Below are 22420 nucleotides of genomic sequence, written 5' to 3'. Positions count from 1 at the left end.
AGCATATACTGAAAATTTATGAATATCTCTTTAGACAGTGTGCATGGTCCTTGCTTATTGTTTAAGTGTTATTTATTTCGCCATCCTTTGCCTGTATTATGTTTGGTCACACTTGTTTTGTTGTTTTTATGCATTATCAGAGGGTTTTGGTTGATAAAGAGGTGGCGAGAGGGGAAGTAATTAGGAAACTAGAACCAAGTTTATTTCATGCCAAAAACAGCAAACACCGACCAAAAACAAACTATTCTGGAGGATTATATTGAATAACATTTCTTTGGTTTTTCTGAGTACCTGCCTAGATTACTTTTCAATTCCATGTTTGCTATAAAATTAAAGAAGAATGGCAATAAATCATTTTAGACTCTTTTTTTTTTCCCATCTCAAGTTACATCATTACTACAGTGTTATTCGGCATTATCTTATACACCATGTTTTGGTATTACTGTGCAGTATTCATGTTAGGATATATTATTTATTTTTTTTTTTTTTCATTGCTGGAAATATTTCCAACAGCTATGTTGTCTTTTTATTAAGCAAACATGTTATATACCAATACTGTGCAAATTCTAGATGTCCTTTCCAACACTTGATTGCAGTAAAATAATTATATAAATTTAAATTAAGTCCTAATCACACGCCTCTAATCTAGTAATATCTGTTGAGTTTTAGTGTCTTGTACCACTACTTCTACTTTGGGTAGTTTATAAAGGGCATAGAAAAAAAAAGAACATGTTGTTACACTAGAACTTATATTTTTGCTCTTTATACTGATCGTTTCATTGCCAAACTCAGATTAATAGAGTAAGAGCTGATCTGCATTTGTCACTGCTAAAAATTGTGTTTTCCAGGTTATCGAGCTCGACTTCGACCAGTTGCCAGAGGGAGACGAGGTTATCAGTATCTTAAAGCAGGAACACACACAGCTGCACATTTGGATAGCTTTGGCGGTGAGTCGTTTCTCTCCCCTAAAATTCTAACTTTATCTCATTTTACCTTCATACACATACAAGTAAATTATAATTTTATATTGATGAAGATAAAAATACATAAGGCAGCATGGAATTGGATGTATTTATTTATGTATTTATTTTCAGTTGGAGTATTACAAGCAAGGCAAAACAGAAGATTTCGTCAAGCTTTTAGAGGCTGCACGCATCGATGGAAACCTGGACTACAGAGACCATGAGAAGGACCAGATGACCTGCTTGGACACATTAGCAGCTTACTATGTCCAGCAGGCTCGTAAAGAGAAGAACAAAGATGCCAAGAAGGAGCTCATCACACAGGCCACTCTGCTGTACACCATGGCAGATAAGATCATCATGTACGATCAGGTAGGACAGATTCAACTCACGGCTGCTGCAGCACTGTTATTTGTGCATTTAAAGTTAATAAAAGGTATTTTTGTGTCAACCAGAACCATTTGCTGGGACGAGCCTGTTTCTGCTTGCTGGAAGGAGACAAGATGGACCAGGCTGATGCTCAGTTCCACTTTGTGCTCAACCAATCCACCAATAACATCCCTGCTTTGCTTGGTAAGCTGAATGAGAATGCTGAGGTTGAGATTGACTGCGTTATGTAATGAATAGAAAGTATTAACATTGTTGTTGTTTAACAGGTAAGGCCTGCATCTCGTTCAATAAGAAGGACTACAAAGGAGCGCTGGCGTACTATAAAAAGGCTTTACGAACAAACCCTGGCTGCCCAGGTAAACGTGTTACCTCATAATTCCTCCCATAGTATAATAACCTTACATCATAATATAATAGTAGCTCTACTGCTACTATAAGCTTCATTCATCTAGATTTATGTTTCCTACTTAGTTAAAGACTGAAAAGGTTCCCTTTTAACACACTGCACATGTAACTGTTATTGATAAAATTCCTTTTCACATCTTATACTTTCTTTAAATGACTTATAAATCCACTTTTAACTTAATTGTTGATAATGCTGTTAAATACTGGTTTCTTTTTGTTCTGGTCATACCTGTGGATTAAAGAAAGTATACTATAAGATATTTTTCAACAGTATCTGTAATTAATGCATAAATCAGCCACAGGGTGGTTCCACAACACTGGATATGTAGTTTCAGCGGATTGTGAACTTGCTTTAAAATTATTACTTATAGTTTACACTTCAAGAGCTGATGAAATGTGTGAAGAGACTTGAAATGGATGAATGCTTTAAGTAACATAATCCTAAATGGAAATAAAGAGTAATCTAATCTGTAATCTTTTTTATAATAAATGTAAAATATATTTTTTTGTTTGTGGGAAAATGGGAGAGATAAGGAATGGTTTTGAAAATGGCAAAGAGAAAAAAAATTTTCAGTAAACCTTCAGTAATAAAAGCATCAAACAACTGGGACTATGACAAACAAGGCGAGATGAGGAATAAAGGTTTATTTTACCTCCTTGCACAATGAGGAGGATAGTGAAGGAGATTACTATCCTCAGTTTCACACTGAAAATGTTTAATATTGGAGCAATAAAAGAGACAATTTTCCTCTCCATTGTCGCTCATGCTTAGTGTGGGGATTGCTGCCGAGTCAGCAACACAATGCAAGCCAATATCTACTGTTACCACATGCTCATCCAGGAGGAGCGAATCCTGCAAAGTCAATGACTCAATGCAATTGAATAAGACATTTGTGTATCTAATAATTGTGAAAAGCAATGCTAAGCCTAAATCAGCTCTACTATTATTATTATTATGGATCTAATAATTATTTTTCAATTCATAGAGAAAGGGTTGGGTGTTTAGTTTCTCGGTCTTGGGTTTCCAACACAGAAGTCAACCTCACTAAAATCTCACTCATAAATAAAAGCTCAATCTTGTATTGGAAAAGTGTGAAATGAATACTGGATTGGTGAGGGTTATATGTTCTGAAATGAATATTTGATCATTTATTTGCCGTAGACCTTTCCCTTAAGTACTCCTTTATCTCCAGATATTAAACTACGTTCTCAGATCAGCTCTACCTGAATGTTGGTGATTTAGACAGATCATTTTCTAAATGTTTCCTAAACTTTGGCTTTTCTCTCTCTGTTAGCTGAAGTAAGATTGGGGATGGGTCACTGTTTCGTCAAGCTCAACAAACTGGAGAAGGCCCGTTTGGCGTTTGGTCGGGCCCTGGAGCTGAACTCTAAGTGTGTCGGAGCCCTGGTTGGTTTGGCGGTTCTAGAGCTCAACAACAAAGATTCAGAGTCCATTAAGAACGGAGTGCAGCTCCTGTCACGGGCTTACACCATAGATCCCAGCAACCCCATGGTGCTCAACCACCTCGCCAACCACTTCTTTTTTAAAAAGGTGTGAAGTTTCCTCCTATTGTCTGAAAAATAATACAAACCTAAACCTGCATCATTTAACTGATAAGTTTGCTTCTGTGTCTCTTCAAGGACTACAGTAAAGTCCAACATCTCGCCCTCCATGCTTTCCACAACACTGAAGTTGAGGCCATGCAGGCCGAGAGCTGCTATCAGTTAGCTCGTTCATTTCATGTACAGGTAAGGCAGCCATTTGAACCTTTTAAAGACGTTAGTTGTTCAGATACAGCAGCGTTTTAAACATTTCCTTTTCTGTTCTGCAGGAGGACTATGACCAGGCGTTTCAGTATTACTACCAGGCCACTCAGTTTGCCTCGTCTACCTTTGTGCTGCCCTTCTTCGGTTTGGGGCAGATGTATGTGTATCGTAGGGACAAGGAAAATGCTGCACAGTGTTTCGAAAAGGTTTTAAAGGCGTACCCAAACAACTACGAAACAATGAAAATCCTTGGATCTCTGTACGCAACTTCGGATGATCAGGAAAAAAGAGACATCGCAAAAGTGTGTTTTTCAGCCCATCATAGGTTTTCTGTTCATGTGGTTAAAATAACTGGTTAATGTTTGGTTAATAATGGTTTGTTTTTTTCTGTTTCCTAGGGCCACTTGAAGAAGGTGACAGAGCAGTACCCAGATGATGTGGAGGCGTGGATCGAGCTGGCTCAGATCTTGGAGCAGACCGACATCCAGGGTGCGTTGTCGGCTTATGGCACGGCCACACGCATCCTCCAGGAGAAGGTGCAGGCTGACGTTCCTCCTGAGATCCTTAACAATCTGGGAGCTCTGCATTTCAGACTAGGAAACCTTGGAGAAGCAAAGGTACCAAACCTCCCGAGCTACTCTGACTTTACCAAAAAATTTATTTAATACAACTTTTAAAAATAATCCTCCCTGACCCCACAGAAATATTTTCTTGCATCACTGGACCGCGCCAAAGCAGAGGGAGAGCATGATGAGCATTACTACAATGCTATTTCTGTCACTACATCCTACAACCTGGCCCGTTTGTACGAGGCCATGTGTGAATTCCACGAAGCTGAGAAACTTTATAAAAACATCCTCAGGGAGCACCCCAACTATGTTGACTGTAAGAATGCAATGTTATGCAACAATACCAGGGTTTGGTTTGTGAACCGTAAAAGGGCATTTTGCTAATGCATCAACCTGCAGGTTATTTGCGTCTTGGTGCAATGGCTCGCGACAAAGGAAACTTCTATGAAGCATCTGATTGGTTTAAAGAAGCCCTGCAGATTAATCAGGTATAACCTGTTGGTTTGTTGCTGTTAAATCTGCACATATAAAACTTGCTGACATGATCTGATGACGTTTCTGTTCGGTGCAGGATCACCCAGACGCCTGGTCACTCATCGGAAATCTTCACTTAGCCAAACAGGAATGGGGGCCGGGTCAGAAGAAGTTTGAGCGCATCCTCAAACAGCCGTCCACTCAGAACGACACATACTCCATGCTGGCACTGGGTAACGTGTGGCTGCAGACTCTGCACCAGCCAACCAGAGACAGAGAAAAGGTACCAACAGAGTTAATGTTCAGCTTTACTTTTTTATTAGACATTTTTATTAGACATTTTTTGCAGTAAGGAAAACAAACATGCAGTAATTTATAAAATGGTCTAAAATAGGTTAATGGCAGAAGAAGTTATGTATAGGATTTGTATTTAATTTAAGAGAGTTTATATTATTGTATTAAAGAGGCATTACAGAGTTTTATAATGATACTGCCACCTGTGGCCAAAACACAGAATTCCAGCACTCTTAGACTTAGACTTCCTTTATTGTCATTGCACAGAAAATACAAGGTGAATCTTGACAACGCAATTGTCGATTACTTGGCTACCAGTGTAACAGAGCTAAGACCTTAGTCCTGCACAGTAAATATGTTTTGTATGAGTAAGAGCCAGCTATATACAGGTTAAGAGTATATATATATTAGGGCTGGAACAGTTCACAAAATCCAGGGTTCGGTTCACGGTTTCGTGGTCACGGTTTTCGGTTCGGTTTATGTTAATTGTTAGGAAAATCTATTATGTCTTGTAAAGTACAACGCGTGTTGCACAATGCTTGCACACTGTTGCACTTTTATCAATAACTTTCTTTCCGCCGTCATCGTAGGTCACTCTAGTTGCAAGGTGGTCCCATACAGCAGACCTATAAAGTGCTGCTGGCGTGTCTTCCAACTAGGGTGGCCATTTCTATAGCACCAAAAAGGAGGACATTGTCGGGCATCTCAATAAATTACTAAGGTGTACATAAGAATTGGGTAAAGTCTCATTTATAGTACAATTTTTAGTAGTTTAAAGATGATGCTTGTGTAGCTGAATAGAACAAAATATTAAAGAGATGTAAAAAAGAATTGGTTTCCAGCATTTGTATTTATTTAATACATTGTGTTGTTTAAAAAGTGACCATTGATATTACATTCGAGCTGGATGAAGGTCGCTTCTAAAGGCTGATTTATACTTCAAAAAAGCTGTCTGCGTGTGTGTCGCAGTGAACGCAGAGACGTCCCCGCCCCCTCCGTTGACACTGCTGCACCTCTCCCAAATTGTAGGTGACCGCAGACAGGAGGTCTCTGATTGGTCAAAACTACATCTGCTCTACTCTATGCGTCTCCTGTTTGGTACTTTACCGGCTTGATTTGTTTGTATGACCGTGATTGCGGAAAACGACTAGTGAAGATGGACCAGCTAGAAGAGCGAGGCACACGAGAAGGCCAGGACCCTTTTCCCACCTGGATTCCCTCTCTCTTTTGCCCTCATGTCCCTCCGTTGTCGGACAAACTTGCCCCCATTTTTCACCGTCTCAGCTAGTTCATGATTGTCCCTCTTGCGTATAAGAAGTGATTTTTAAGGGGAGTATTGGCCTAATTGTTAGGGCGTTGCTCTTGGTTCCCAGAGGTTCTGAGTTCAAGCCCTACGGACTGCCAGTCTGGGTTCCTGAACCAGGCCCTTAACTCCCAGTCTGCTCCCTGGATACTGTACAATGGCAGCCCACTGCTCCCCAAAGGGAGGGCTTAAATGCAGAGAGTGAATTCCGTTGCTTTGTATTTGTGACAGTGTCATGATAATAAAGTTCTAAAAAGGTTATTATATAGATACTTTTCATTAAAAACGTACATAATGTCTCTTCTAAATAACAGTAAATCCTGTTCTGTAGGTTTAACCAACCAATGTAGTGTTCTTTATTTTGGGAGCACCGATTAATTACTAACAGCATGTGCTGTGATGCGTTTGTGTGAGTTTAAATAAAAGATAATGGTAAATGACGTATGCATTGATGCATAATGGAGATAATCTTGTATTTCATTATGGTGAATTTATTATTATTATTATTAAAGTTTATTTGATAGGGACAGACACATTTACATAGATAAACTGAATGAAACAGCAGTCCCATGTTTGCATCATGGTGCAATAGCAACAGCTAATTTGAAACGTCTATTAACAAACCTGCAGTCTCCTTTAACCTTATGTCTTAAATTAATTTGAATTAAAATGAAAAAAAAAAAAAACATTTTACAGAAAAAAACCCTAATCGATAGAATCAAGGAAGAAGCAGAAATCTATTAGCCAGGAAACGCCTGAACAGTGCTACCTTAATATTTCTTCTGTGACTTAACTGTACTTTTATCATCTGTTTTCATAACTTAGACAATTTATTTAACTGCTCTTGGTACTGTTAATGCAGAAACTTGGAAATTATTCTCAGTCACAGACTTCTGTCATTTGTGCTGAAATCACGGTGTCCTCCTCCTACTCATTTAGTTTATTTTTTTTTTTTTTTTTTAAGATTAAGATTTTTTTTTAGGTTCTGGTAGCCTTTATCTTCTTGAGAGTATTCAGACAAAATGGGAATAGAAAGTGATAAAGGACATGCAGCAAAGATCACCAGGTTAGGAAATTCAATAACCTATTTCATGAGGTCAGGGCTCTTTGTTGGAAAATATTGAACAAACCTCCACTTAAGAATGAAGGAGGCCCTCTAGTGGATGATGGCAATTTTAAACCAAAAAACATTCCTTTCTGAAAGTTATTCTCACATAATCAAATGGAATAAATGTTATTCTGATAAACAATTATTCCACAATGAATCCTAAGTCTTATATTAGTTTACATCCATGGTCCGTAGGCTAAAGGAACTATCGAAAGAAAGAATTTTGCTTTGGCTTGTGTCCTCACCTGATTTCCAGATTAAGATCAAGAGAGGGACTAATTCCACAACATGTCATCTCAAAGATGATTGGTTAAAAGTTCTTTGTCAAAGAAAACATAGCTAATTGCATGAAGTCATTGACTTTTCAGGATTTTCCCCTCCCGGGTGAACGTGTGGTGGCAGTAGATGTTCGCTTGCACTGTATTATTGTCTCCAAAGCAATCCCTCACACCGCATGCATGCAGGAACAGTAGAGATGGAAAACCGCCTTTAAGATGAAGAAACCTTCAGCAGAACCAGGCTTAATGTGAGCGGCTTTCTGCCCAGGCTGACTAGGGGTTCGATCAGATAGAAGAAGACATACAAAGCGAACAAAAAAAGCTAACATAGAGCTTTCCATTACATCTATAAATATTTTCTATGTTAGAAAAAGTAAAAGTAAACTAGCTCTATAGGTGGCTCTGTCGTATATGCGAACAGTTAAATAGATGAGTTCAGAGCCTGGTTTCCTTTCAGCAGGGATGAAAGGGCACATCAGTTTGTCACAGTCAAGGTTTAACTCATAGTCATATCTAGGAGAGAAACAGGATTAAGCACTTAAAACAGGCCCAACTTTTTCTTCTATAAGAGAAGTTGCTTATTGCAGCAGCCCAGCTGATGCCTCTTTCAGGATGGTGTCACAGCAAAACAGGGCGCCAAACCGGATCAAGCCACTATGATTAGAGACGAGGAGAGAACTTAAAGGTTGAACTAACAAAAACTGCAGAATTGGAGAACAGAAGTTAAATGATGAAAGATGGTCCTGATGTCCTCCAGAAGCTTAGGCCTATAGCAGCATAACTATAGGGATAGCTCAGGATAACCTTATTTATAAGCTTTATTAGGTCCCTGTCAATGTTGCGTCTAATCAAGAAATATTCTGGTTTAGTGAACAGGATGAAAAACTAGGCAGGGTTTCTACTTTCTGGGTGTGTATTGTCAAACTCTAAAGGAAACTGATTCCTGATTAGTCAAATGTTTTTGTCCTTGCAGGAAAAGAGACACCAGGATCGGGCCTTGGCAATATATAAACAAGTCCTGCGAAATGACGCGAAAAACCTTTATGCTGCCAATGGGATCGGTAACTTTTCATTGGGTTGTTTTTGTGTTTTATTTTTATTCGGAATTGTTCCCTTTGTTTAAACCTCAAACTATCTCAACAGGGGCCGTGCTTGCTCATAAAGGTTATTTCCGAGAGGCACGTGACGTGTTTGCTCAGGTGAGAGAGGCTACAGCAGAAATCAGTGACGTCTGGCTAAATCTGGCTCATATTTATGTGGAGCAGAAGCAGTACATCAGTGCCGTGCAGATGGTAAGAGGCAGTTCATCTCACGCTGGTTTGTTTCTTTGTTCATACAATTTTAGCTGACTTTAGTTCATCTTTTACAGTATGAAAACTGCTTGAAGAAATTTTACAAATACCAGAACACAGAGGTGTTGCTGTATCTTGCAAGAGCTCTCTTCAAATGTGGGAAACTCCAGGAGTGCAAACAGATGCTGCTGAAGGTAATAACAGAGATGAAAGTTTTCTTGAACCTCAAAGGATCAAAGAAGGAAAGGTTTGTTTCTGTGGTGTCCCTTAAAGGCTCGGCATGTGGCGCCCAGCGACACGGTTCTAATGTTCAACGTGGCTCTGGTGCTTCAAAGGCTCGCCACCCTCGTGCTAAAAGATGAGAAGAGCAACTTAAAGGCTGTGCTCAGTGCTGTGAAGGAGCTTGAACTGGCTCACAGGTACTCCCATGATTTCTTCCTTTAACCTTCTAGATTGTTTTTCCAGGGTTTCCCTTCACTAAGCGTTGACTATTATCCCTCACAGATACTTCAGCTACCTAAGCAAAGCCGGAGACAAGATGAGGTTTGATCTCGCCCTTGCAGCATCTGAGGCCAGGTAAGACTGACTCTCTGGACCTGTTCAGATCCCAGTGATCTGCGTTCAGCTATTTACTCTGTCAACACATTTTTCTACAGCAGAGTAAAAGATTGACTTGCAGAATCGTTCTACATATGTATCATAATTATGTAAAATTTAGATCAAAGATTTCACCTACTTCTGTGTGAAAGATGCTCATCATTCCTTATTTGTTCAACCATGGCACATCAGGAGAACTCACAATCTCTTAATCTCCAAGTTGTTTCCCTAATTTGAATCAACAGTGATCTTAAAGCTTAAATATTACAGCTCCAGTACCAGCTGATGTCAGCACATAATTAATCTTGCTTTTAAATAACTGTCCTGAGCTGATGATTTCATGTGTGGTTGGGGAATCCAGGCAGTGTTCTGACCTGCTGAGTCAGGCTCAGTACCATGTAGCCAGAGCCAGGAAGCAGGATGAAGAGGAAAAAGAGCTCCGGGCCAAACAGGAGCAAGAGAGGGACCTCCTTCGCCAGCAGATGTTAAAAGAGCAGGTAGCAATCGATTTAGCGGTCTAACACCCACACGGGAATAGCACATGACGAAGTCTGTTCTTGATGGGCTTTTCCCTCTGTAACATTCAGGAAGAACGGCAGAAAAGAGAGGCAGAGGAGCAAAAGAAGCTCCTGGAGCAGAGAGCTTTGTTTGTGGAGAAGACCAAGAACTTGCTCACGTTTGTGGAAGGCCCAAAAGAAACGGCCAAAGAGAAGAAGAAAGGAGGTGGTGGTGGCGGCCGCGTGAGTGTTTCTTCAACACAGGATTACTGACCAAACAGTATTACTGGTAGCCGGCCTTTATGAACTGGTGTTTTTAATCTCTTAGCGCAAGAAAGGTGACGTGGATGACTTCGTTAATGACGATTCAGATGAGGACCTTCCTATAAAGAAGAAGAAGAGGAGGAAGAGCAGCGGCAGTGAACAAGAAGATGGTGATGGAGGGGAAAAGAAGAAAAAGAAGAGGAGGAGGTGGGTCTTCTACATGTACTTACATATTTCGCTGATAAAGGTATTACTGATGTAAACTTTTACCTTACCTTTCAGACCCGCAAAAGGAGGAGATGACAGTGATGAAAAAGGAGCCTCTCGACCCAAGAAGCAGCGTAAACCCAAAGAAGGAGGGAAGAAGAAAGAAAAGGTCCTCTTTATTTTTAAATCTTTCCTCACTGCAAGGGCTGTATTTCTGCTCTTGCTGCAAGAATATTACAAAATTCATATGCTGCATGAAAAATATTTTCAGTCATCATTCCTAGAAAAGGCTTGCCCATAGAACGACCAGCCATGAATCAAGTGATTTTTAATATAGCTTGTAATTTGAACATAAACTGGAAATTGTTGATTATTGACAGAAAATGTGTTGGGTTTTTGTCATTTTAGCCACAGCCTGAGCGCATGCCTCCATCTCTCAAAGGGAAGATCAAGTCCAAGGCTATCATCTCCTCTTCTGAATCCTCGTCCGATGAGGACGGACTGAAAATAGCTGAAGACCGGTAAGTGCCTTGAGTGCTGTAAGCAGTATGAAGATGAATCAACAAAATGTTCACCAATTCCTTTTATGTACACAGAAACAGAGACAGTGGCTCAGGATCTGAGGCCGAGGGTGATCACCGGAAACGCATAGCATCCGACAGCGACTCGGATGGCGAGAGGAATCGGTCGGGTAGCGAGGCAGGCAGCCCTCGACGTTCTGTCGGTTCCGATGAATCGGGCAGCGACCGTCCTGTAAAGAAGAGGAGAGCGCAGCGGCAGTCTGACTCTGAGCAGTCGGACAACGAGAGCAAGAGGAGCCAGTCGGGATCAGAGGACGAGTCCAGAGCGCCTTCTGACAGAGGATCTGAGGCTGGATCAGATAACGAAGGCTCCCCACGGCGCTCCGATAACGGTTCGGAACAGGAGGGGTCCAATAACGATGATAGTGATTAGGTCACTCAATGTTATGCTGAAAAAAACTTGTTAAACATGGATTTGATTTTGTTACTTCCATTTTGTTTCCTGTGTACTATTCATTTCTGGGTGGCGTTTATTTTAAAGACGCTGTTTAAATCAAAAGTCATGGACTAAAATTGTACCACGATGCCTCTGGAAAGAAGGTCGATTCATGCAAACTGGCCCTAATTTGACAAGTCAAAGTTTATGTATATAAAACATTCAAATGAAATAAATCTTTACACCTCCCGTGTGTCTGAGGTTTTCCACAACCAATTTAACATGACGACAGAATTTAACAGTTAAACTTTATTTAGAATGATCTGTAGTTGTACACTAGACTCCTTGGGCATTACATAAATCACAAGTGTACACATACAGCACATTTCTCTCGATTCAATGATAAAAAGACCCTTTAGAAATATTGCAAACAGAAAATTTTGAGTGGTTAACAGCTGCAGCATAGTTAACTCTGCTGTACAATGTCAATTCAGGACATTCAGGTATAGTCAGACACTTTAGAGGTATATCTATGCAACAGATAAATTAAAAAGGCCACACTGATTTATTCTAAAGAAAATTTCTATTGAAAAGATTTTATTCAGGTGAATGAGATCATGTGCAAGATTGACCACAAGTTCATTCCAGATTACGATTTGAGAAAATTTAAGGTAACTAAGGCCCATAATTATCCAATCAAAGCAATTTAAAAAAGAAAAATCAAGGATAATAAATTTCACTATTGCAACAACTCAGATGTTAAGCAAAGTGCATCTTAAACTGAATTATAAAAGCAGATACAATTAAAAATCTTGGTCTTATTCTTGTAAACAGTTTAAGGAAGTCCCACTTGTAACTGACGAGAAGGGCAACAAAGCAGGTTGATTGAGACATTTTCCTTAGAAATACTGCCTACTCACACACAAGCCCAAGACTGAAATGCACTAAACATCCCTGCAGAACACCAAATAGGACAGACACTAGGAAGTACATACAGTAAGATAAAGCCAGTTTCATTTGGCAAAACACCTTAAGGACTAGTAACATTTGCAACTAAAGAGAGGACAAGATAAGGATGGGTGGGGTATATAATTCATTGTGTTATAACACATGGCTTTGGCCTTTGTCATCAGTCATCTTCATCCTCAGACTCTTCTTCCTCAGCTGTTTCCAGCCATGTCAGCCATTGGTTCACCTGCATCAGAAAGTAAAACACTTCAGTTACAAACTGGACCCCTTTAATTAATGGCTGCATCATCAGTTGAAGAAGTCTGGTTCAATGTACCTGAAATAATGCTTTCCCCTTCCCTGGATACTCCTCTGTGATGTCTTCTTTCCATGAGAGGAAGGCTTCTTCTTCAACTATTTCCATGTCATAAAGATTCACAAAGTAGCGCAGCAACATGCCTAAAGCAGAGCAAGGAAGAGTTTAAAAAAGCATTTAGGCGATAAATAAAAAAAGAAAAAAAACTTTAAAAGAACATACCTTTTGGGAAACCCTTGGTGTTACAATGGACCTGCAGGGCATACAGCGCACTGACTTGCAGATTAATGTGATCATGCAGGAACTTCTGCAGAACTGGTTTGAAGGACAGCAGAAGCTGCTTCTCCTCTTCCTGCTGCTCCTTGCTGGGTGCTGCAAGCTGCTCTTCGTCATCATCTGGGTTTGTCTCATAAGAAATGTACTGCAGGAGGCTGGAGAAAGAAAAAAAAAGGGAAATCCCATTAAAAGAAGCACTTCAATGATTTAATTAAAGAGCAATTTTAAAGACGGCATATCAGCAGATGTAAGAGGCTCTTGAGTACCTGGTCACAAGGATATTGACAAAGCCTTTATCAGTGTGAAGTTTAGGAGAGATGTTGTCTTTGATCCATTTGTAAATCGATTGTGGTGAAGGATCCACTTTGATCTGTTTCAGCAGTTCTTTTTCCAGCTTCATCAGTGGGAACAAAAAGCTGAGACCTTTGCCCTCTAGAATCTCCAACATCCTGTCCTTGTTCTGGTCAATTTCTGCACACACACAAAAAACAAGACGTTAGCTGAAAAATCCCCTTAAACTGAGCATGGGAATAAATTGAGTGCTGAAAACAGCATACCGGGAAGCATCTTCTGCATGCTGACCCTGCTTTGCTGGAACAGGTCGCCCAGCCAGTCACGGTCCTTCAGTTTGACCATCTGCTGCAGGCACAGCAGGAACAGAGGGAAGTGTGCACCATTCTCCAGCTGATGAGCCAGGTCGTCAATGCTGGCCAGTTCAGCAATGATAGCTCGAGCTGCAAACTGTGCCAGGTATGATTTCACCAGAGGAATTTCTTCCTCAATCTTAGGACACTGATCTACAATACGCAGAAAGGCCTACAGAGAAACATAAGGATGGTGGTGTTAACACTTGAATATTACAAGCAGGTCAAGTACTTTCCATTTATGAGGCCACTCACAGGCAGGAGACGGTCACGACTGATGAGGCCCTCAGTGGAGAGAGCGTGGATCAGTTTGCTGGCATTTTCCTTATCTTCATCTGACCGCTCAAGGGAGAAAAGGATCATCTTATTCAGCATGTCAGATAAGAAGTACTTCGGAGCCCTCATTTCTTTTACAGCGCTCACAGCCTCCTCAATGTTTTTCCCATTCAGATAGTCGATCATCAGTGTGTCCTATAATAAGGACAGTGAGAGTTTTAAATGACACAATTTTATAGAAAGGAAGTCGGACATGGCTCATGAGGAACTTACTGTCATTTTGAACAGCTCTTCCTTAGTCGGTGGAGCCTTTTTGTTGGACTTTGCTGGCTTTTCCTGGATTGGAGGGGGATTATTTTTAAGGCCAAGCTGCAATGACATGGAGAAAAACATTAATATCTGCACCTTGCAATGATAAGACTGTGGTAGCCTTATATAAAGGGGAGATTACCTGTCCTAGTGGAGAACCTGTTGGAGGCATCAAAGTCATCTGTGGCTGCAGCTTTGGCACTTGGTTTTTGTTCATAATGAACGACTGAGCTGGCCTCAGACTGATCTACAGCACAAATACACCAATTTGTTATGGTTTAAAACTTAATCCCAACTGAAAAGAGTAAATTTTGCCAATTGGGCATAGCAGTACCTCATCGACGTTCAGTTTTCCTTTCTTGTTGAGCCTTGCACCCATATCCTTCGATTGTACTTGCCCTGTGTGGTTGGGCTTACGGTTGAAAACAGGCGAATTCTGTCCCTAAAAATATTTGGGGGAGGACAAAAACACACCTTTTAGATACTTACAACAATATTAAGAATTACAAAAAAAGCTAAAGTGGTTACCTGACTTGGCTTCATGTATTGTTTTATTCCTGGCTCAAACTGAGGCTGGTGTGAGGCATTGCCGTTCCCCATATGGCCATTGAACAGTGGGCTCGCCCGGTGACGACTCATGGTAGGGGAGTAATGATCCTGAATAACTCCTGGACCAGTTCCAATGCCAATACCTTCAAACAAGACAAACATTTGTTTTAAATACTTCAGTGATACTTCAGCCATAATAAAAATTTTAACAGTTAAAATTGCAGACATACCTGGTAGTTGTCCAAACATGTCAGCCAGCCCACCAAGAGGCTCCCTTTCAGGTCTCCTTGTTGGCAGGAAGGAGTTATGGTCTGGGAAGAAGTCATTTCTCATCCCATCAGTGGATGGTGGAATGAACACACCCAGATCCTTAAAAGCAGTGATAACTAGTTAGTCTATGACAAAATGCTATAATTGCAAGTTACTGAGTTATTATTGTGTGGTTAAATAACAGCCCTTGCTAACCAACCTTTACTGCATCATGGCGAACTTGGTTGATGGTCTTAGGTCCATTGTCCACGTAAGCCTTGCGAGGAACCCAGTTATTTTCCCGCAGCTCCACCATGTTCTGCAACAGGAAGCGAATCCTGGCCGGCAATTCCTTGTTGTTCATTAAGGAACGCATGCGTCCAAAGTACTGATCAATGAGGGACTGTAGAGAGGAATTTTTAAATCAATACAACATTTAAGACAAGACAACTAATGTTTGACTGCTTAGTTCATTTACCTTAGCCTTTTCATGGTCGATTTTAGGTCCCACCGTTTTCATTATTTGACAGAGGCATTCCAAATCTTCACCCATATCCTTAAGCTGGACTCTCTTCTTTTTCTCCAAAAGCTTAAAAACAGAAATCAAATTCGATCAGTTACACAGCAATCTGGTTTAAGAATGAACAAACTTCGACAACATAAAACAGGTAACCCTTACCGTTTTGATGCACTTGTGAAGAATGGATTCGTGGATAAGATTGAGTTTGCCAAGTTCACCGATGAATTTGATGTTTCCCAGCATCTTGATCTTTGCAATAGCACGCTGCTCCTCCTCCTCAGAGGTGAGTGGGTTGTCATGTTTGTCAAAGACTGCAGACAAAGGTTGTTTTTATTAAATGGAAGAATGTGTTATAACAAACATGTATATAAAAAGAGATTTACTCACGGTCAACATTCTTGGCACGGTTTTCAAATTCATCTTGAAGTTTAGATATCAGAAGCCTTCTAAAGGTCTGCAAAAGAAAAAAGAATGTATATATGCACACACTAGGGCTGCAACTAACGATTATTTTGAAAATCGATGAATCGGCCGATTATTTTTTCGATTAATCGGACACAAAATATTTTTTTATATTAACCTCTTTATTCCAAAATAAACATTTTATTCAGAACAAACAAGCACACCAGTACAGGTTTCTCATTAACTGTACTGGTGCAATATGAAAAATAAATGTTTGTGTTAAAACTACGCAAACTTACATGAGAAATGTAGCTGTACATCCACAAAATATAGGGTATTTTGTTTCATAAAGCGCAAAAAGAGACAGGCATTTTTGTTTTTTAAAGCCCCTAAGGGGTTCAAACAACAGGCCCCCCCATTTCAACAAATGAGGTTTTTTTAGACTAGAAGAGTTCTGCCTTTTAAGACAGGAAAGTATAGCAGTTAAAGTTGCTACTTGAGAAAATACTGAACCATAGAGATAAAAATAGCCCTGTGATTCAAATTATAAATTGTATTTGGAATAAAAATGAGAGAACTAGGGGTGCTAAAAAACACATCCTCCAAAGACAGATATTTACATGGGAATGTGGCAGATAATTAATTGACATATTACTGATCTTGCTGGATTTTATTCTGCTTTACTTCCATAAATTGCAGGATCTTCTTTAGTTTATCTTTGCCAGAAGATTTAAACTTTAAAAGCCTTGCCCTCATAATTTGCAAATTAATTTATTTATAAAGTAAATATAAACGCTGCTTAAGCTAATTCAAATGAAATTAAAAGTAAAATAAGTAGCCAACCTTATCACTGTCTGTAACCTACTAACACGGTAAGGAAAGCATCAGATGAGCTACCTGAGAAACTAACTTACGTTTCCCCACATTAAAATGAAACAAACATGGTTACTCATCCTGCTGATGAGCTCTCTTCACTGCCATTGAAGGCTCCAACATGTTTTCTTTTCAGGTGCTGCGTCATAACAGTGGTGCTTCCGTGCCATGTTTATTTGTTTTTACAAAAGTCGCATGTTACGACTTTTTTCACTTTACTAAGCGCAGGCTATTTTAAGTATTAATCCCGGAGCATTCGCGCTTCATTTGCAGTCTGGACGCTGAGGGTAAACTCCTCACTAAAATCCTGCGGCTCGGACTGCAGCGCTGAGAGGGATTCCTGTGGGAGAGGGAGAAAGGCGTTGGGATGGGGCAGGCGCCCCACGGCAGCAGCTGCCGCTGGAGGACAAGAGTAGGAACGATACATGCTTTCACGTAAGAGTCTCCAAAAGCCGCCAGTGACACCGTAAAAAGTCGCCAGATTTGTCGCTAGTCGCTTTTTAAAAAAATAGTCGCTGGAGGGGTCTGAAAAGTCGCTGAGTTGGCAACACTGCAACTGCGGCGCTGACTCGCTCCGCCATATTTTTTTTTCTTCCCCGGGATGACGGCGGCGGCGGATGACGCATTAATCGCGCGACACAACTAATCGATGATTAAATTCGTTGCCAACGCTTTTAAAAGTCGATTTTTATCGATTTTATCGCTTCGTTGTTGCACCCCTAGCACACACACACGAATAATATGTTTAAAAACACACTTACAGTATTGAGCTTGTGATTTCCTTGGCTTTCTACTGATGGGCCCTCAAAGTTTGGTGCTTCCTCCGCCAGGCGAAGACATAGTTGTGCATAAAGCTGGCTGTACTTGGGCTCTTCAAGGGCCTTGTCAACAATCTTGAGAAAGCAGATATACCAACATTTAACTGAGCATACCAGTAAAAAAAAAGTAAATAACAGATTAAAGCTTACTTACCAACAAGACAACTCCTTTTAGAACAAGTTTTGAATCCAAGCCAACATTGAGGAGCTCCAGGCACAGTTTGTCAAACTTTTCAGGGGTCAGCTTATTAAGTATGCTGAGGAACAAAATGTAAAATACATAAACACCCACAACTAAGCTCCACTTTTTTGCCCATCTTTTTAAAATATTAATGGCCCCAAACTTACCCTCTCACTTTCCTGAAGATTGCATCGTTTTGCCCTTTGTCACTGGAGGAATTGGCATCTCGTCTAGTGCTTCGTGAAGGAATCCATCTCTGAACGCCAGGACCTGGGGTTTTCCCCAGGAACTCGCTGTTGTGGAGAGAGAACGGTCAGCATCACAATGCCTCATAAAAATAATGAGTGATTAAAACATATGTGCATAACTTTATTGCAACAACAAAGATGGAAAGTTCTTGCAGAAAACAAAAAAACGTTTCCACAGAAAGCTATTGTAAAGGTTTACACACTAATTCAGATATAAAAATGGGTGGAGGGATAAAAGGGTTACCTGTTGCAGACAGTCTTGGGATAGTGCTGAGGTGCACCCCCACCTCCTCCCCCCACACTGTAAATCAAAAGACATTTTATTATCACCAAAAAATGCAGGATTGACATGCTTTTCAGCTTGACACGCTTATAAAAGTGTGACTTATTCATATAGATTTATACCTGAAACGAGAAGGTCCCCCTGGTGCAACGACACTCTCCACTTTGGCGGCTTGGCAAAGAATTTTAGTAAAGAATTAAACAAAGTGTGGGGCAGGAAACACGATCTGGAGACAGACAAAACAACGGAGTTAGAGCTTCAATAGAAGGAAATAGAGGAGTCACGTTTGGATTAACTTTTTTAAATACAAATTATTGACTGGAATGTGTAACAATAACTTTAAACGGGGAAGTGAAGCACATGAAACTTAACACGTGTGTGCGTATGAGGCTAAGGAGAGCTAGCATGCTAACGTAGCAGGAAACTGGAACAAAACAAGACGGTGGCGTAATGCTATCCTTCTCGTTATGAAGATTACGTAATCATAACCAAAACTTATGTAAAACATATACACCCATACTTACTGATCGATACTATCACGATAATAGTGAAAACCTGGAACACTTTAAGCAGCTTCGACGGAAATGTATAGAGGAAATCTGATCAAAACGACTTTTAACTCGCGTCACCACAGACGCACATCCAGATAAAGGTATGAGAACGGACTGCGTGACCTTTTTGTTCTCTAAACAAACGATTATCCCAATTCTCTTTGGATTGTTAGCCAGTATAGAAAAACTCCTCCCAGAGATCCTGCCAACATATACACAATAAGCGATGGCCACAAGTTGTATAACCGTATGCCTTATAACCAAATAACATCTTAAAACGGTTCCGATACCTGATCGAGTTGTCTTACTTAAGGGCCAACGACATTTTTTTTAAAACTAGCATCGGCTTTCGAACGGAAGGGGGGGAGAAAAAAATCTCAATCAGCTGGTTTTATGAGTTCTTTGTTCCAACACCGGAAGTCCAGGCAGCGACATCTTGGGGGTTCTCGAAGCTACAAAGCTAACGGCTAAAAAGCTAACAACCAACAGTCGCTGTCGATTGTTTGTTTAATTGTAAACAAATATATTACTTATAAACCATTAACTATGTTAATTAATTTTTTTTTTTTTTTAAAAGCAGGTGCGAGTGTTTTCACTCCTCCGGGAACCACATAAGCCTCGAATAACTTCCTACTTTAGCTAACGTTAGCTAACCTAAGTTAGTAGAGAAAAAACAGAACTTACCTTTACAGAAGGGACGTCAGCGTTAGAGTTGGGAAGTTCAACCCAAAAAAAAAAAGAAATAAATGTAATTTAAAAGTAAGTCTTCAAAAGGATGTCGTGGCACCGATTGGTTTCGAAATGTTAAAGTCGGGAACCTACAAGACCCGATGCGGCTACAAGGAAGGGATTGACTGCTGCTGTTGGTCACGCGCAGGACGGATTTTGTTAGGCACGTTACCCTACATCGCTACGTCATCACCCCGGACAGACGTAACGTTTGGTGAAACCTGGAGCATTTCGCAACAGGTTCCTTCAACTCTTATCAGCTGAAACGTTTCCATCTCAATTACTGAAACAAGGAAATGATTGACGACAATGAAACACTAAAAACAGTGATATTTGTCTTGTTACTGTTTCAGTTTTAAAAAGTAAATAAGACCGCGTGCTTTCAGGGTGCTTGCTATTTTAACTGGGACTTATAATTAAACGCAGAAGATAAAGAAAGGATACATTTGTCCTGTACATTTGTTTCTGTTCTGCAAAAATACCCGTATGAATAAAATCTCAGAATGCCATTGCTTGCTCCCCATTGATCCCATATAAAACTTGACAAATCCTTGCTACCAGTGCCAAATAAACCCTTATCGACTAATTAGAAATTTAAGTTAAAAACACACACCATAAATTTTTATTTCGTATTGAATTTGAGATCCTAATTCACAAACATGACACCATGGAACCTCCTCCTCACCCTTTTTCCTTAAAACTGCCACCTTTTAGGTGTAAATTAGCAGGGATTCTGATAAAGTAATTACTTTCTTTTTCCATCAAAGAAATACTAAGATTGTGACTGTTTGTGAGAAATTTAGTTGATTCTAACATCAACACTTTCAAAGTCATAACAGAATATGACATTATGGCTTTAACATAAATTCCTCAAAGACTAGTCTCGATTATGGACTATAGAAGTAGTTTGACATTTTCAGTCATACAGTGGGTTTATTTGTATTTTCTAGAGTATCTAAAAATAGAAAGGTAACCTTGGATAAAGGGGAATAAGCACATAATTGTTTTTATTATACCGACACTATCTAGAATTAATTTTAAACTGAATTACTTTAGCTCTCTTCCCCCTCTGTCTTTCTGTTTTTGCGCTGCAATTATGCATTATTTGCAAGTTTTGCTTGGCCTGTGTTTATTCTCTGTTTTCTCAATAATAGTGCTCACTGTTTTGGTCAAAACCCACAGTCAGCCAACTCACACGACTGTTCAAGCAGCTCATATAGAGTTTTCATCCTGTTTCATCTCACCTCTCACCCAGTGCTTATTCAAGGTGGTAGATTATTGAGAGACAATATAATGTGTTTTAATATGAGGGAATAGACTGGTGTGGAAGTGGACTTGAATCTGCTTCTTGCTTTATAAGACTTAATTTTTTTGGATGCAAAATATTTTGAACTGAAGGATTTTGGAATTAATTGATTTTGTATAAACCTCTCTAAGAAGTTCAGAAGAATGCATCTGATCTTGCATCAGTGCGTTAGTGTTCATTTATCTTCTCCAGGTTATTCCGTCAGGGTTGCAGTTGGGCCAGTGCTTATCTCCAGCATCTATGGCAGGAAATTAGTTCTTCTTATTTAACACTAGATAAAAACAGGAAACAAATTTGGCAATTTGCTTACACTCTGTCTGTATAACAATGTGCAACTAGTTCTATTTTGTTTGTGTTTCTCAGTAACAGCTTTATATCTTTTGCAACATCAAAAGGTCTATAAAAATATGTTTAAAGAAGCGTGCACACTTCGCCTTATACGAGAACATTCATGACGCTTTAACCTTTTACAGACAAATTTGCATATTTTGATTTTATGTGTCTGAGATGGACTGGCGACCTGTCCAGGGTGTACCCCGCCTCTCGCATGTAGACAGCTGGAGATAGGCACCAGCACCTCTCACGACCCCAGCTGAGATAAGAGTGAAGGAAAATGGACGGGTTTTATGTGTCTCAAAGAGTGACTTCTGTGTTTCAGCAGAAAGTTAATACCAGGCTCCTTATCTTTTATTGTAGCTGTTATTGACGATATATTCCTGCTCCATGTACTGTCACAAATGTTCTCCTTCCGGCGATCTGCTTTACGACAGATTTGTTTTTGGACTAGCTATGTAGACTCTTATTTACTTCTGTGGATTATGTGTTTTATTGGGAAAATGAGCTGTCTTTATATTCACATAGATATGGCATGGATGAGTCACTTCCTGCCAGTAAATGATTGCAGTGCAACGTCACATTGGTCATGCCTCTTTGTTGGCTCAGGTTACCCTGAGCTGAATAACCTGCTATAACCTTCTCCGTTACCATTAGAAAACATTAAAAAAATCAACAAATATATTATTTTGAATATGTGACTATCTTTATTTGATGGCTAGTTAATGTTAAATAGGGAGAGGTGTGAGCCAGTGCATTTCCATGACTTTTGATGCTGACTGACTTGCATATCCAGTCTGTCTGCCTGCTTTGTATTTGCAATTTGTTTTCATGTGTAATACCCACATGTTTTGTGCACAAACAGACCTGCAATGAATTCCTTTCTCGTTGTTAAACAAGAACTTACAAAGCTGTTAAAGCTTTGTCATGCTATAAAGCAAAACTGTAAGGTTTTGTCCCTCTTGTTCTCTGTTGTCATGTATTTCTGTGTGAAGTAGCATTATCAGACAAGTCTTCAGTATTTCAAGTTTCTTATAGCAATGTATCCTTGTTATTAACATGCTGATGAAACTGCAGCTGACAGGGAAGTGATTAAACAGCCTGTTCCAGATTGATTTATTCAGTCAGCTGTGTTGTACCTAAGTCTGCTTCCTGAGAACAACAGACGTTCTCTCATTTTAGGTATTCACAGTAACACTCACTAATTAAGGACTGCCTCGTTCACAGATTGGTATGTCTCTGCAT

General features: G+C 39.9%; 2 protein-coding genes and 1 long non-coding RNA gene across 3 annotated transcripts; 1 reads left to right on the top strand and 2 right to left on the bottom strand.

Annotated features, from left to right (window-relative positions):
* The first annotated feature begins 818 nt into the window (after window positions 1–818).
* Window positions 819–11613, top strand: ctr9 (CTR9 homolog, Paf1/RNA polymerase II complex component). The gene is made up of 22 exons (XM_038307502.1): window positions 819–947; window positions 1095–1334; window positions 1418–1535; window positions 1619–1708; window positions 3053–3309; window positions 3399–3506; window positions 3590–3826; window positions 3923–4141; window positions 4226–4409; window positions 4493–4581; window positions 4665–4850; window positions 8524–8611; window positions 8694–8842; window positions 8920–9036; window positions 9116–9261; window positions 9347–9418; window positions 9801–9936; window positions 10027–10179; window positions 10265–10407; window positions 10483–10576; window positions 10816–10928; window positions 11004–11613. The coding sequence occupies exons 2-22, from the start codon at window positions 1197–1199 to the stop codon at window positions 11359–11361; spliced, it is 3195 nt and encodes a 1064-aa protein (XP_038163430.1). The 5' UTR covers window positions 819–947; window positions 1095–1196; the 3' UTR covers window positions 11362–11613.
* A 315-nt stretch (window positions 11614–11928) lies between these two features.
* On the bottom strand, window positions 11929–15923 carry LOC119798150 (eukaryotic translation initiation factor 4 gamma 2-like). Its single transcript, XM_038307515.1, has 15 exons — window positions 15839–15923; window positions 15611–15762; window positions 15410–15520; window positions 15152–15334; window positions 14913–15051; window positions 14662–14825; window positions 14468–14575; window positions 14276–14380; window positions 14098–14193; window positions 13804–14019; window positions 13462–13720; window positions 13171–13375; window positions 12851–13059; window positions 12650–12771; window positions 11929–12559 (listed from the first exon to the last, which is right to left on the bottom strand). The coding sequence occupies exons 2-15, from the start codon at window positions 15692–15694 to the stop codon at window positions 12494–12496; spliced, it is 2067 nt and encodes a 688-aa protein (XP_038163443.1). The 5' UTR covers window positions 15695–15762; window positions 15839–15923; the 3' UTR covers window positions 11929–12493.
* A 2010-nt stretch (window positions 15924–17933) lies between these two features.
* Window positions 17934–19667, bottom strand: LOC119798157. The gene is made up of 4 exons (XR_005282672.1): window positions 19492–19667; window positions 18379–18482; window positions 18218–18274; window positions 17934–18018 (listed from the first exon to the last, which is right to left on the bottom strand). It is a non-coding gene; the product is annotated as an uncharacterized LOC119798157 (long non-coding RNA).
* Between the last annotated feature and the right edge of the window lie 2753 nt (window positions 19668–22420).

This window comes from Cyprinodon tularosa, unplaced genomic scaffold (genome assembly GCF_016077235.1).
Source record: "Cyprinodon tularosa strain WSP-4 unplaced genomic scaffold, ASM1607723v1 ctg1163, whole genome shotgun sequence".
Taxonomy (NCBI): domain Eukaryota; kingdom Metazoa; phylum Chordata; class Actinopteri; order Cyprinodontiformes; family Cyprinodontidae; genus Cyprinodon; species Cyprinodon tularosa.
This window is presented reverse-complemented; position numbering and strand designations above follow the sequence as displayed.